General features: G+C 30.9%; 1 protein-coding gene across 1 annotated transcript; it reads left to right on the forward strand.

Annotated features, from left to right (window-relative positions):
• Positions 1-1,250: 1,250 nt before the first annotated feature.
• LOC127716091 (uncharacterized) lies at positions 1,251-12,724 on the forward strand. The gene is made up of 2 exons (XM_052222177.1): positions 1,251-1,383; positions 4,809-12,724. The coding sequence occupies exon 2, from the start codon at positions 4,816-4,818 to the stop codon at positions 6,376-6,378; it is 1,563 nt and encodes a 520-aa protein (XP_052078137.1). The 5' UTR covers positions 1,251-1,383; positions 4,809-4,815; the 3' UTR covers positions 6,379-12,724.
• Positions 12,725-15,611: the final 2,887 nt, after the last annotated feature.

A 15,611-nucleotide genomic window follows, 5' to 3' on the forward strand; every position in this document is an offset into this window, starting at 1 on the left:
AGTCTTTTGTTAATTTATGTATCATTGTCATTTTGCTTAGTTTCTTTTGTTTCCTATTCTGACATCGGACTCTGACTACTTTTAAACTGAGTTTTACTGTGCATATTGCTGTGTGTTTGTTTAATCTACATTGGCTAGAGGTATAGGCGGAGGGTTGAGATCTCACTAAACGTGTTTAACCCCGCCGCATTTTTGCGCCTGTCAAAAGTCGCAGGAGCCTCTGGCCTTTGTTAGTCTTGTGTGTTTTTTTTTTATTTTGGTTCATTTATATGTAAAGGTGTTTAGTATGACATCCATTTTCACTGAACTAGTACACATTTTTGTTTAGGGGCCAGCTGAAGTCCGCCTCCGGGTGCGGGATTTTCTTTGCTGAGTTGAAGACCCATTGGTGGCCTTTGGCTGTTTTTTACTCTTTGGTCGGGTTGTTGTCTCTTTGACACATTCCCCATTTCCATTCTCTATTTTATAACACATAAATTTGCCATTCTGTCTCAATATTTGCTGATTTAAACAAAGAACTAGACCGATTGTTTACTGCTATTTTACAATCCAAGATGGTGGTACACAGTTAATCTACCTTAATGCAAATGAATGCATCTAATATTTACTTGAAATTGTTTCTAATCATGATTTTGCTTCTCATTTTATTTTAAAGTCAAATCTGAGGCTGTTGTAATCTTAAGTAAACTTTATTCAAAGTCGGCATATATATATATATAAACAAGTCTAAATTGAAAACAACGATTGCCAAATAAACGGATCTCCGATGTAATAAATGGATCTTAATTATAAATTTAATACAGAACAGAAAACAATAAACTTGCGGAAAAGATGGTATACCGCAAACAAAAGGTACAAAGGTTTTTGTACACCATATTCGGATTTCGACTATATATACATGATATAATATGTTTACAAGTTTAGAATGTAGATTTTTATTTTTTACTTTAATTATATATATATATATATTATATATTTACTAATAACTGATTTTTAAATTTTGTGGATTTTTAGATAGAAATTTCCAAGTGGGGACTAAAAATTTTGTTTACACATCCAAACCAGGAATACCTATTTCTGTTTCTTATTAGACATACTAAAATTGCTTCAAATAGAATGTAAAGCATTAGCCCTGTCAACAGCTTTAACTATATGACACCAAATGGTTGACTATATTCCAGTTACTGATAAATCAATTCCGAAATGTTTTCGGGTCTTCCCCGATTTTGGTTTTCTTAAAAAAAAAATGTCGAAAGATGTCGCCATCATCGTCAATAACTTCCATCTAAAGAAGAAAGTTAGACCACACAGATCATTGCCTTTTATGGTTCTTTAAGACTAACTCAGAAATAATGAATTAAGAAATCATATCTGTATATAAAGGTATGACCAACACTCGTGATTATCTCCCTCAAGATGAAACACAGCCGAAATTTTTATTTTGACTGAAAACATGTATAATATTTCTTATACTGTTCATCATCTCTCTGCCTTTTTTAGATACACAAATACAAATTCTATGTAGATAAAAAATATCGGAAACAATATCATGATAAGAATAACATTATATACACATACATTTGATAGTTGTCTTTTGGTCTAATATTAATGGCTGCCTCATAATTTGACAATCATACCACATCTAAATTTGTGTAATAACAATGTTATTTGTCTATCAGGAGTCACGCTAGTCCAAATAATTATGACGTCTTGAGAAGGATTTTTATTTTTAGCAGGGTGTTGTTACAGCTACACCTCAAAATAACCTTTCATGATGCCATAATTATTTGGACTAGTAGGAGGGGTCCTGATCCTGAAATTCCGGGCTTAAAAACATGGAATCCTGAGGTCCCGAATTAAAAAAAATTTAAATCCCGAAATTCGAAAAAAGAATTCAGGATCCAAAAGGATCATTCCTGAAATCCCGAGCTTAAAAACACCCGATCCCGGAGTCCCGATAAAGGTCCTACACCCCCTCTAGTATGATTCCTGATAGGCGAATAACTGTTAACATTTTTATTATATTATGTGGTTAATTTTATATTGTGCAAGTCCTACATGTTTATATTTGGTTCTTTTTGTCATTATTTGTCATTTCATTCTAACTTATCATTGTTAATTTTTGTTGTATAATGTAGAGTGGGGCGCACATATTCGCCGGGGACACAATTTTGCCGTTTTATGATTTTGAGGTGTAGAAACTTCAAAGGATTGCTGAAATGGAAGAAATATGCCGGTAAATTATATTTTTATAACAAATATGATTATTGTTTAAACTTAAAAAAAATTTCGGCACTTACCGCAAAGGACGGAAAAACGGACAACTATTTTCGGCCAATTTCCTGAATGAAAAAAAAGGTTTCAAAGAAGTATTTCTTAGTTATTCTTTGACTGATTGCCCTAAATTTCAATTCTTTACACCTTTGAAATGTCTGCTATTCATCTATAGTGAAATTGATTTTATAAATATTGTTTGAAGCTGCAGTTATTTGGTTTTAAATAGATGTATAAAAACGGCGAATATGTGTCCCCTATGACAAAACATCAGGAAATTTCAAATAGCCTTTAATCTAACTTTTCAGATGAATTTTTTCAGAGAAACACGTTTTCAAGCTAAGAATATTTTGCTTTTGATGTTATCTTCATATAGAAATATCAGTATACTTCAAAAACTTAAAGGTCTGAACATAAACTGCAGAAAACATGCAAAATTATGGCGAAAGTGAGTACCCCACTCTATTAATTTTGTTTTATTAATCATGATTAATATGAATGATTGTAAGACATAATAGTATCTTGTGAAAAAGAGTCCACCTGGACAGTTTTTCACAGAATTAAAGTATTAAAATATGTCCATTGCCATGAAATTTTGTCTCAAGTTGACAGAATTTTACACTAACAGTTATAGTGTCCTCCCACAGGAAAATATTTCATAGCAGTTGTTATTAAATTATGAGCTCCAAGGGAAGTAAATACAAAGGTCATCATAATGTTTTATTATGCTTGAATAGTAATTGATTAAGAAAGGTGTATTAGAAATAGATGAATTTAATCACATATTTTTGTCGAGCCTTCGACTTTTGTCGAAAAAGCGAGACATAGCGATCCTACATTCCGTCGGCGTCGTCGTCGTCGTCGGCGGCGTCCACAAATATTCACTCTGTGGTTAAAGTTTTTGAAATTTTAATAACTTTCTTAAACTATCCTGGATTTCTACCAAACTTGGACAGAAGCTTGTTTATGATCATAAGATAATATTCAAAAGTAAATTTTGCAAAAAAAAAAATCCATTTTTTCCGTATTTTACTTATAAATGGACTTAGTTTTTCTGCCAGGAAACATTACATTCACTCTGTGGTTAAAGTTTTTGAAATTTTAATAACTTTCTTAAACTATCCTGGATTTCTACCAAACTTGTACAGAAGCTTGTTTATGATCATAAGATAATATTCAAAAGTAAATTTTGTTAAAAAAAAATTCCATTTTTTCCGTATTTTACTTATAAATGGACTTAGTTTTTCTGCCAGTTAACATTACATTCACTCTGTGGTTAAAGTTTTTAAAATTTTAACAACTTTCTTAAACTATCCTGGATTTGTACCAAACTTGGACAGAAGCTTGTTTATGATTATAAGCTAGTATCTAGAAGGAAATTTTGTTCCATTTTTTCCGTATTTTACTTATAAATGGACTTAGTTTTTCTTCCAGTTAACATTACATACAGTCTGCAGTTTAAGTTTTTAAAACATTTATTAGATTCATAAACTATCCTGGATTTTTACCAAACTTGGACAGAAGCTACTTACAATCAAAAGATAGTATAGAGAGGAATATTTTTATTAATTTTTTTCCTCATTTTTGTTGAGCCTGTGATTAACAGCAAAAAGTAGGCGAGACACTGGGTTCCGCGGAACCCTTACGAATTTTTATCTAAAACATTTACATGCGCATCCAAAGAGTGGCAAAATAATCAGTTTATTGATGGTGGCCGCAAAATGGTAGAAGTAGAAGTAGAAATCACAAAAAATGGATGGCAGTAAAGACCGACAAATTTGATTCTTTTTTAGTTCAAAAAAGTACTCAGAAAAGTTTAATGAAAATGTAAGGGGAACATTTCGAAGAAAATGTCAAAATCAAAAAAATTAAAATTGGAGGAGTTATATTATATTTATAAGGACATGAAGGCCAAAGAAAGTATAGGCAAGCTTGTGGATCATAGTGATAAGCTGGACACTGTATTGTTTATGTGTCATGATGAAAGTGGCTGTCATCTTGGTGTAAATAAGACAGTTTCCAAAATTGCATCAAAATATTACTTTCCAAAGATTGTTCAAGACTCAAATTTAATTGTAAAAAGTGTCCAGTGATATATAATTGACACATTTTCACAGCTCAGGACATTTTTTCATAGGTAAATTGTGTCTGGGACACATTTGAATAAGTAAATATTGTTCATGGACAGTATTTACTATGAAAAAATGTCCAGTGATAACATGGTCACTTTTTCACAGCTTAGGACATTTCTTCATAGGTAAAATTGTGTCCAGGACACATTATATGAAGTAAATACTGTCCTTGGACAGTATTTAGTGTAAAAAAAATGTTTGGCAGACATTAATTCATGGGGGACAAGAAGTATAACTTAATTCCCCCCCCCCCTAATTCTGCCTCTGGGCCGCTATGTATTAAATTCAATCAATGCATTATTGGTCACACATGGTCTTATTTTTTAGATTCAAATATGGTTATTAGTTATACAATAAGTATGAGTTAAGTCCTATATTATATTTTATTATTTTCTTTTCCAGACACAAAATGGACCAGGCATATTATGAAAGGATTTCACGACAAAAACATGTAAGAACATTACTACAGAAAGCTGTTTTAAATCTGTGCCAAAAAAATTATGCTACATGTGCCCCAAACCTTGAAGTAGATGGAATTATTTGCATATCATTTCCTGACAGTCCTGACCAGCATGTTGTAAAGATTCATGAGAAAATTCAGCTGAACGATTTTCGCACAGGTCTTTCATGTAGTGACGCTGCAGTAACAAAAGTTCATAGGTCACCTAATAACTGTAATAATGGACAACATATGTATGTTGTACGCAATAATGAGTCAGATGAAGTCGTAGAAGATAGAGATAGTATGCAAAGCTCATACTTAGATGTTAGGAATGAAAATTCACTGTCTCTTAGCCCTGGAAGTTCAGTCTTTCCAAAGATGGAATCTGTCTCATCACTGAATAATAAACAATTTGAAGGGGACGTGCATAGTTCTAAGTCAAAAAGGAAAATGTTTAAAGTAGTTCAACGAAAAAGAAACACTATTGAAGAACCTGATGTTGTGTCTGACTCTTCAGATGAAGATATGAATGTGTCAAAAGATCAGGAGTCCTCCAAATCCAGTCCACGTCATTCTGCAAATGATACTATAGGGCAAAATCAGTCTCCAAATGGAAAGAAAACAAACTTTTGTGAATCTGTAAAAGACGGATATGTCATTGTCAAGGTTGAAAATTTTGACGATGAAGGCATTGACGATTCAAAACATGGTGGCATTTGCTCGGACAAAAATAATAAACATGAAGAACTAGGCAGTGATAGTCTACCATCTAGAAAATGGATTCAATTGCCATCACAGGATGAAAATGAATCATCTTACTCCAAAGGTAGAGAATCTCTTATTACAATCGAAGGTCATCTCACAGATAATTCAGCACACGAAAGCCCAAACAGAAACTCAAATAACAAAGATATCCATTTTCCAGACACTGATGGATATCAAGTCAGACCCTCAGTTGGACAAATTGATTTATCAAAAACATCTGGCTACTGTGGTACAAGTCCTGAAGACAAACATCTAGATTCTTTTAGTTATCGTGGAAAAGATACACAGTTCAGAGATTCGTCAAGCTTCTCAAATCTTGAAAATGTTAGCTGTTTCCCTCCATTTACTAGAAGCTTATTAGAGACTAGAGCACTGTTGAATAAAGGGACGAAAAGTGTAGATAATCTACTAATGAACAAGTGTAAAAAAGATCAACTTAGTGCACATGAATCATCGTTTAGAGATAGACAAAGTATGATTGATCTCCAATCAACCTCAACTGCCTCAGAAAAGAAATCACCACTTTTGTCCTATAGTATAGCTCTAAATACAGACAAGGAGAAGAAATATTTTTGCAAGCATTGTGGGAAGGGGTTCACTCTGAAATGTACAAGGTCACGACATGAAAAGACAATTTGTGGCGGTGGAGGTGAAGGACAGTACAGATGCCATATATGTTTGAAAGTGTTTACTCGCTCTGACAGTAGATGTAGACATCTATGGAAGACTCACGGTGTTAAAAACGAAGTTACTACAATGTGTTGATTTTTCTGAATTTCAGTAATAATTTGTGCTTTTAATAGGAATTTTCAGACATAATTTTGTTAAAACTGAAGGTTCTACCATGAGCCTGATATTTCAGAATTTCAGTAATGGTTTGTGCTTAAAATAAGAACTTTTAGACATAGTTTTGCTAAAAATGAAGTTTTACTATGATATGTTGTTATTTGAGAAATAAATTGTGCATTATTTCTGGATTTTCAGAAATATGCTATGCTGTTCTTCTGAAATTGCAGGTATAGTATTCAAATTTTCTGAATTTATAGAATTAATAATAATTTGTACTAAATTTCTGTTTTTGCAGAAAAAAGAATCTGCTAGATTTTGTGCTTTTATACATGTAATGTTGTCTATTTGTAACTTATTATTTATTTTATTGATCATCATGTACATTTTTTGTGTACTACAAATCACTGGATTTTTACAACTTTGTATGTTTATAACTAAATCAGAAATGTTTATAAACAGTGTAGTTCTTGCTTTATTATCGGTATTATTACAGTCTTTAAAGTTATGATTAATGGAAACTTTCTTTATCAAACAGTTGCAGTGTAAAGAGATATATATTTAATAAAAGAAAAAACATGGAAAATTTATTGAAAATTTTTTGTTGTTTGGCATAAGATTTGTTTGAATTGTCCCCCATTTTGGGCAGGTATTCTAATATTATTATAGCTACTGTTTAATTTATTATTTATTTTAGACTGAGGATAATTTAGGGCTTTACACATTGTCTGTTGTTGTAGACTGTATGTTATAGACCTCTAAATGTCCTTTGGTTATTTTGAGTTTTTTGCTTGCAGTCTTAATGACATATATACTCTCAATATATTTAGAAAAGTATTTACTATCAAATTTTCACATTTAATTTTTCCAAAATTTATTCAAGATCAGATTTGAAAATTTTTGGAATTTTGCTTGACTTAGAATATCCAAAGTAAGATTATTTATTCTTTGCATAAAATATTATTTGTATTTTATACACAAAAAAGGAAGCTATATTTAGATTTACCTAAAGTCATTTATGGTAACGGGACTGCACAGAAAAATATTCACTTCCAAGTTGGACCACTCCTCCAATTAAAAGGAATGGTACCACATATATGTATCACCAAACTCATTCTACTGTTATAAGTTGTAAAGCTTTTAAAAAAAATGATACTCATTTAGTTTAGCATTTTGCCAACCCATTCTGCTACCCATTAAATTAAAAAGAAAATCAACTAGCATATCATTATACATATATTTAAAAAAAAAATGCTTATCCACAGATGAAGTAACAGTTTTTTTTTAAATTTTGAGGCAATTATAGTCGGGTCACTTTTTGTTTACGATTCATTGTGAGTGTCAGGAATTATAGAACTAAATGATAAAAAAAAACTTTCTTATGGAACCATAGCAAGTATAATTTTAAAGTCATTTCTTCAGCTTTATTTTGACTGCTAGACCAATATCTTATAAAGTGTATCATATTAAGCCAGATTGAAACCAATACCAAATTACCAATGTTTTATCAATGATAACAAAGTCTGACTAATGAAAATTAATGACAAACACATAACAATCTTTAAATTTTGTTTAACATGTCTCTTTGTAAATTAAAGTATAACAAGATGCAGAGCATGTAAGAAATCTAAACTCAGTACCTTGATCCATTTTTAGCTCACCTGGCATAAAAGGCAAAGTGAGTTTTTCTCATCATTTGACGTCCGTTGTCTTCATTGTTAACTTTTACTAAATCTTATCCTCTGAAACTCCTGGACCAAATTTAACCCAACTTGTCCACAACATGATTAGGGTATTAAGTTAAAAAAAATGTGTCTGATGACCCCGCCTGCCAAACAACATGGCTGACATGGCTAAAAATAGAACATAGGGGTAAAATGCAAGTCTTGTCTATTATCTTGAAAACTGTAATAAATAGAGAAAATCTTATGGGGCAAAAATGTTCAGAATGATGAGATCTACTCATTGTTTTTTTTACTTCAAAACTGTCAGACGATTTCCTATACAAGTTATTAGCCTTAAATGACAAATTTTACCGATTTTTTTCATGTTAGCCTTTTATCTGAAAAACTATTATAGATTGGGAGAAACTTTATGATGAAAAATTATCAACTATAAAGTCCAATGGTCAAAATCATCAGATGACTCCTTATTGGAATTATTGACCTTTAACAACGATTTTTTTCATTTTTTTGCGTTTTTGCCTAATATCTGAAAAACTATTATACATGTAGATAGATAGAAATTTCAATAAGCAAAAGTAACCAGAAAGACAAGATCTACAAATAAGTTAACAATTTTGAAATCGTCTGACCACCCCTTGTTGGACTATGATTTTTACCAATTTTTTACGTTTTTGCCTAATATCTGAAAAAAATATAAAAGATAGAAAGAAACATAATTAAGCAAAAATGATCAGCAAGACTTGATCTACAAATAAGTCAAATAGCTGAAATCATCAGTTGACTCCTTGTAGGAGTACTTGTATACCCTACTAATAGTAGCTGGTGATGCATTGTATAGATTTCTCATATCAGCTGAAATGAATAAAAACTCATTGGGCATTTGTTATACAAATAAAAAGTGCATGTTTCAAAAGGTTTCTGCGGTTAGAATAAGTTACGATTTATACTTTATTAAAAAGAATATAGAATACATTGTACATTATCATGTTTATTAATCTTTCTCAATTTGTTAAAATAAGTAATAAATGAAGATCATAACCAATATTTGGTGGTAGAAGTGATTGAAATGCATATGGTGGTCATCCAAATTGTATTCTTAATGTATGTTAGCAGGAAAAAAATTTCAAGATGATATAGTCAATGCTTTGTATGACCGTCCATCTAAATTTCTTCCTATGTCATTTTCCATCCATCAATGTATGGTTCAAGGAGAATATGTTGGCTGTGCCAACTGTCTACTTGTTTATTCTTAAGGATGTTCGCTCCTCTTGTTTTTGAATTTTTGCCAGATATTCGGAATCCTCTGGTTTTATCCATGTAGTGCCATTACAAATTTTTGCCCACTAACCCCTACTTTTCTTTTCATAATTTGAATAAATATAGTTTAAAATACCATCTTTGAAAATCTTATTAAATCCTTGTTATTTTTTCATACTTTTGGACAGAAAAAGGTGCCAATGTTAAATGTATGAAAAATCTAGAGAGAATCATTTCCCGCCAAATTTTCAATGGCTTATATCTCGAAAATAAGCACACAGACCCTTCATTTTTATCTGCTTTTTCAGTTCCTTTATCTATATACTATCAATTTATAACAGTCTTTTAAAAAGCTTATTATTTTGAAACAGAGTAGCGAACATCCTTAAGTTATTATTTGTTTTGTTCTTTGTTATTTGTAACATCAATTACAAATTGATAAAATTATTTATAACTTGTACTAAGAGAGGTTTTACAACAAGAATTGAGATAACCATTGCGAATCATTGAGTAGTTGGGACATAGCTAGTCATTTTATGAAAAACTTCCTATACAGATTTAAGAATATGATTTATCATTGCTTTACTAGATTTTTTATTTGTCCATTAGGAATTTATATGTTTTTTTAACCTGTGATGATACTTTTATTGTGAGTAGCAGAATTGATAGGCAAGGTTGAATAAGTGTAAGAAAAGAAACAGGACCCTGTATTATGGGGACTGAAAAAAAAACATTTGCTGAATAATTTTCAAGGCAAGGTTTAAGGATAATGGATTTTAAGAAGTATGCATCTCAAAAAGAGCTACTATTGTTGCCATTTTTCATCTTCCTTAAATCATGCCACTGATGTTTGTAAGCAGACAAAATCAATTAATCCTTATATTATTTTCTGTCAATGTTGAGGTTTCATTTATCTACCTTGAAATCATTTAAGTTTATACGATAATTAAATTTTCAAATTTATTCTGCGTAGAATAGCCTTTTTGCCAATTCCGTAATTGATCCTGTAATTAAAGATCCATTTGTATGAGTTGTTTCCCCTAGGAGGAACATAAATATTTATTATCTATGAAGAGATAGCAAAAACAACAAATGTATCTGTGCATAATGTGTGTAATCTTTAATTTTTATTTCTAATCTTTTAATTGTTAAGCTAAACAAAAATTGATATCAATAATTATTTCATTAAAATTTGTTAAAACATCTACAATCACTTTCAACTTAATAAAAAAAAAACAATTGCATGAACAACCCATTTTGTCTAGTTGAGAACTATAAAGCTACAGTTGGCAAATTGAAATGATTTGTGTTTAAAGTGTGTAACAACAGACATGACAGAACTAAATGGGTAATTGGCCAATAGACTATTCAAGTTAAAGTTCATCAAGTTGTGTACACTTTACAGATCAAAATACCTATGTAGTCATGTCTATACAGGAAGTGTATTGAAAGTACATGAAATTAGATTTATTACGTGATAGTGGTCTTTAGGCTCTATTCAACACAACTATAGAAACAACCACATATTTCTTATATGATAGGATAAGAGCTTGAATTTTCCCTTGCCATTACATCCATTAAATCCACTAAAGGCCATCCTTAAAAAAATGTTTGTTTGATGTTTCCTTCCATGCCTTGCCAGGTTGGGTAGGAAAGAAGGGATTTTTATGTCCCCGCCGCAGCAGAGGGGGCATATAATTTTACCCTTGTCCGTCCGTTCGTCCGTCTGTACGTTCGTACGTCCCAAAACTGGTTTCCGTTCTCTAACTTTAGTTTGCCTCAACCAAATGTTATGAAACTTATACACAATGCTGATTACCACCTAATACAGATAAAGTTTGAAATTGGGTGGCGTCACTTTTACCGTTCTTAAGTTATGCCCCTTTATAAACATAAAAATTGCTGAATTTTTCGTTTCCAATCTCTTATTTTAGTTTGCCTCAATCAAATGTTATGAAACTTATACACAATACTTATTACCACAAAACTCAGATCAAGTAAAAATTAGGGTAGCGTCACTTTTACCGTTCTTCAGTTATATCCCTTTATAACTTTATTAGATATGCAAGCGGGGGCATCATCTGTGTCCCATGGAGACATTCCCCATTTATTTTTTTTTTGGGCCAACAACATAACTTACATGTTTTAGACAAGAAAATGATGTTAAAAAAGCAGGCAAAAAAGTTTAAAAAAAAAATTTGAACCGATTTGTGTCATACAATTTTTCAGGTAGGCTGCTTTTTAGGTGGGTAGGTAGGCAACATTAAACAATCTAAATTTTATTTTTGGCCCGATTTTGACTCTGTTGGCTAGTTGTCTCATTGGACATCACATCTCCTTATTTTATATAAATACCTTTTCATAAAAACATAGACAAATTTTATAAGTGTATTTGCATGAAACAAATTCAGATACCATAAGTTAACATTTGTAATTATATTTGTATTGAGATGAATTTGATAATAGTTTAACAGATGTTTCCTGTTTTATGTGTGTGTGTGGTATATGCTGTATGAATCAAATGGGTTATATTACTTTTTTACTAAAATAGGTTGTTAATAAGAATAAAATATTCAGTTACCTTTTTTCAAATTTTTATGCTGTTTTGTACCTTTGTATTTATTAAATTTAATTTGTGATTCAGTTAAATGCAATTAGTAATTGAATTGAAATCCACTCCTAGTTTTAGAAACTGAGCATTTTAAATCAAGTAGTTTAAAGTATTCACATCTTTTTGAAAGTTATGTTAATAAAAAAGTATTGCAAGAATATTGTTTTTAGTTGGTCTTAATGGAGGTGCCTTCATGACAAATAAGGATTAAATCAAATATATTTAACTTTAACTTTATATGTTAACAAAAAATTTTTATTTGTAATTGATGTGAACTATAAAACGTTTGGGCATGACAATTAATTAATTTTAAAACTTTGTGAAATAAAGTCCAATTATGATTGTTGGAGCTAGATGACCAAGCCAGAGTCACTGTAATATAATTATCCAAGGATGATAGACATAAATATTTATTTGAGTATAATAAAATAGAGACATATAAATTCAAGGTGACAAGTCAAGGTTAACAACATCTTTGTTTTGTCTTCCTTTTTTTAACAAGTATAGTTAAAAAAGAAATTGACATGCACTATAACTTTCTTTTCCATCATATAATATATTAATTTTTTAACTTAAGTAAAAGGTGCATTGAACTAGTCCCGAGAGATGGAATTTCAATAAATATTTTAAATGTTGTTTGCTATTTTGTTAGTGTAGATTTAGATAAGTTTATTATCATTATTTGATTGAATCTTGCCGTTTTATATTGTGATACACAAAAATTGTAAATATGCAACAGATTTAAATTATTAAAATATAATTGTAAAACTATTTTTTGTAATTTTATTCATATTTCATATGGTATGGTACTGTAAATATGTAAAGGCAAGGATCGAAGATGGAACAAACATATACACATGACAGTGAAAAATGTTTTGAATTATATGAACTTCAAAAGGTGAGCGAAACCAGGTCTGATGTGTTGTTGAGAGAGGACATTTTAACCAAAAATTTAAAACTACAAGTGGAAATTTCAGAGCCAACATTATACCCCATTTTAGCATTTTAATATTTTGCTGTGTTTTTTGGTGCTAGTGTGTCTTGTTTATTTCTGCTAAAATGTCATACTGCTTGACTAAACCCTTAGCATTGACAAGGTTAACATCTCCTTCTATTGATTTAACACCTATCAAGCAACATTTGGATTGTCTCTTTTAAAGGGATTGTACTTGATTTTCATATGATGAAGACATAATCTTTCAATCAGTTTAATTGAGGTCTGGAGCTGGCATGTCAGTAACTGCTAGTAGTCCTTTATTCATTTATGTATCATTGTCATTTTGCTTAGTTTCTTTTGTTACCTATTCTGACATCAGATCGGACTTCTTTTAAACTGAGTTTTACTGTGCGAATTGCTATGTGTTTCTTTTTTATACGACCGCAAAAAAATTTTGTGGTCGTATATTGGTATGACGTTGGCGTTGTCGTCGTCGTGGTCGTCCGGCGTCGTCGTCCGAATACATATTGGTTTTCGCACTCTAACTTTAGTTTAAGTGAATGGATCTTTTTGAAATTTGACCATAAGGTTAAATACCACAAAAGGAAGGTTGGGATTGATTTTGGGGGTTATGGTACAGTTAAGGAATTAGGGGCCAAAAAGGGGCCAAAAATGAGCATTTTCTAGTTTCCAGACAATAACTGTGGAACGGTGTATGGATCTCTCTGAAATTATACTACAAGTTTCCATACCACAAAGGGATGGTTAGGATTTGCTTTGGGGGGTTATGGCTCAAACCGTTTAGGAATTAGGGGCAAAAAAGGGGGAAAAACAAGGTTGTCCTGGTTAATGGACAAATACTTTAGTACAAAACATAATTTAAAGCAGTGTAAGGGAGATAAATCAAATACATCATTGAAATTATCTCCCTTACACTGCTTTTAAATTATGTATAAAGTAATGGTTAATGAACAATAAAGATAATCTAAAACAGTGTAAGGGAGGTAGTCCAAATACAACGTTTTGGTTACTTCCCTTACTCTGCTTTTAAATTATGTTTAAAGAAATGCATATTTATAAAGGAAGACCAGTAAAAATATCTGCAAATGTTTTCATCTTTTTTTTTTACAAAAAAATCCATATGAAAGATTTGACACTATATTTTTATTAATTCTATTATAAAATAGATTAAGTTAGCACTATGGTAAATTTAAATGGGTAATTATGGTTGCCAACTCCATTGGAAATTTGAATTGAGATTATGACCATATCTTGAGGGAAAGAATTTTTTTTGGGGAAAAAGGGGGGGGGGATAAAAAGAAATTGTGGGGGGCCAATTTTTTCTCATTTCAGATTTCAGAAATTAAAAAGAATTATTCTTCAAATATTATTTTTTTTTCAAATTTCAAATATTGAAAAATTTCAAGAAGTAATCTTTAATTGCACAGTATGGCGCATTAGATTTGTAAAATCTTTGATCACATTTATTTATTTGTTATGCCGAATCTAACAGTGTATTTAGATTTTTAATTTTGGGTCCAGTTTTCAAATTGGTCTACATTAATGTCCAAAGGGTCCAAAATTAAACTTTGTTTGATTTTAGCAAAAATTGAATATATGAGGTTCTTTGATATGCTGAATCTAAACATGTATTTAGATTTTTGATTTTTGGCCCAGTTTTCAAGTTGGTCCAAATTGGGGTCCAAAATTAAACTTTGTTTGATTTCAACAAAAATTGAATATATGGGGTTCTTTGATATGCTGAATCTAACCATGTATTTAGATTTTTTATTTGTGGACCCCGTTATCTAATTGGTTCATATTGAGGTCAAAAGGGTCCAAAATTAAACTTTGTTTGATTTCATCTAAAATTGAATTATTGGGGTTCTTTGATATTCCAAATCTAACCGTGTATTTAGGTTCTTAATTTTGGGTCCTGTTTTTTAAATTGGTCTACATTGAGGTCCAAAGGGTCCAAAATTAAACTTAGTTTGATTTTAACAAAAATTGAATTCTTGGGGTTCTTTGATTTGCTGAATCTAAACATGTGTTTAGATTTTTGATTATGGGCCCAGTTTTCAAGTTGGTCCAAGATAGGGTCCAGTATTTAAACTTTGTTTGATTTCAACAAAAATTGAATATATGGGGTTCTTTGATATGCTGAATCTAAACATGTATTTAGATTTTTGATTATGGGCCCAGTTTTCAAGTTGGTCCAAATTGGGGTCCAAAATTAAACTTTGTATGATTTCAACAAAAATTGAATATATGATGTTCTTTGATATGCTGAATCTAACCATGTATTTAGATTTTTTATTTGTAGGCCCGCTATCAAATTGGTTCATATTGAGGTCAAAAGGGTCCAAATTTAAACTTTGTTTGATTTCATCCAAAATTGAATTATTGGGGTTCTTTGATATGCCAAATCTAACCGTGTTTTTAGATTTTTAATTTGGGTCCCGTTTTTTAAATTGGTCTTCATTGAGGTCCAAAGGGTCCAAAATTAAACTTAGTTTGATTTTAACAAAAATTGAATTCTTGGGGTTCTTTGATATGCTGAATCTAAACATGTATTTAGATTTTTGATTATGGGCCCAGTTTTCAAGTTGGTCCAAGTTGGGGTCCAAAATTAAACTTTTTTTGATTTCAACAAAAATTGAATATATGGGGTTCTTTGATATGCTGAATCTAACCATGAATTTAGAATTTTTATTTGTGGGCC

The sequence above is a fragment of the Mytilus californianus genome, unplaced genomic scaffold (assembly GCF_021869535.1).
Source record: "Mytilus californianus isolate M0D057914Y unplaced genomic scaffold, xbMytCali1.0.p SCAF_9, whole genome shotgun sequence".
NCBI classification, from domain to species: domain Eukaryota; kingdom Metazoa; phylum Mollusca; class Bivalvia; order Mytilida; family Mytilidae; genus Mytilus; species Mytilus californianus.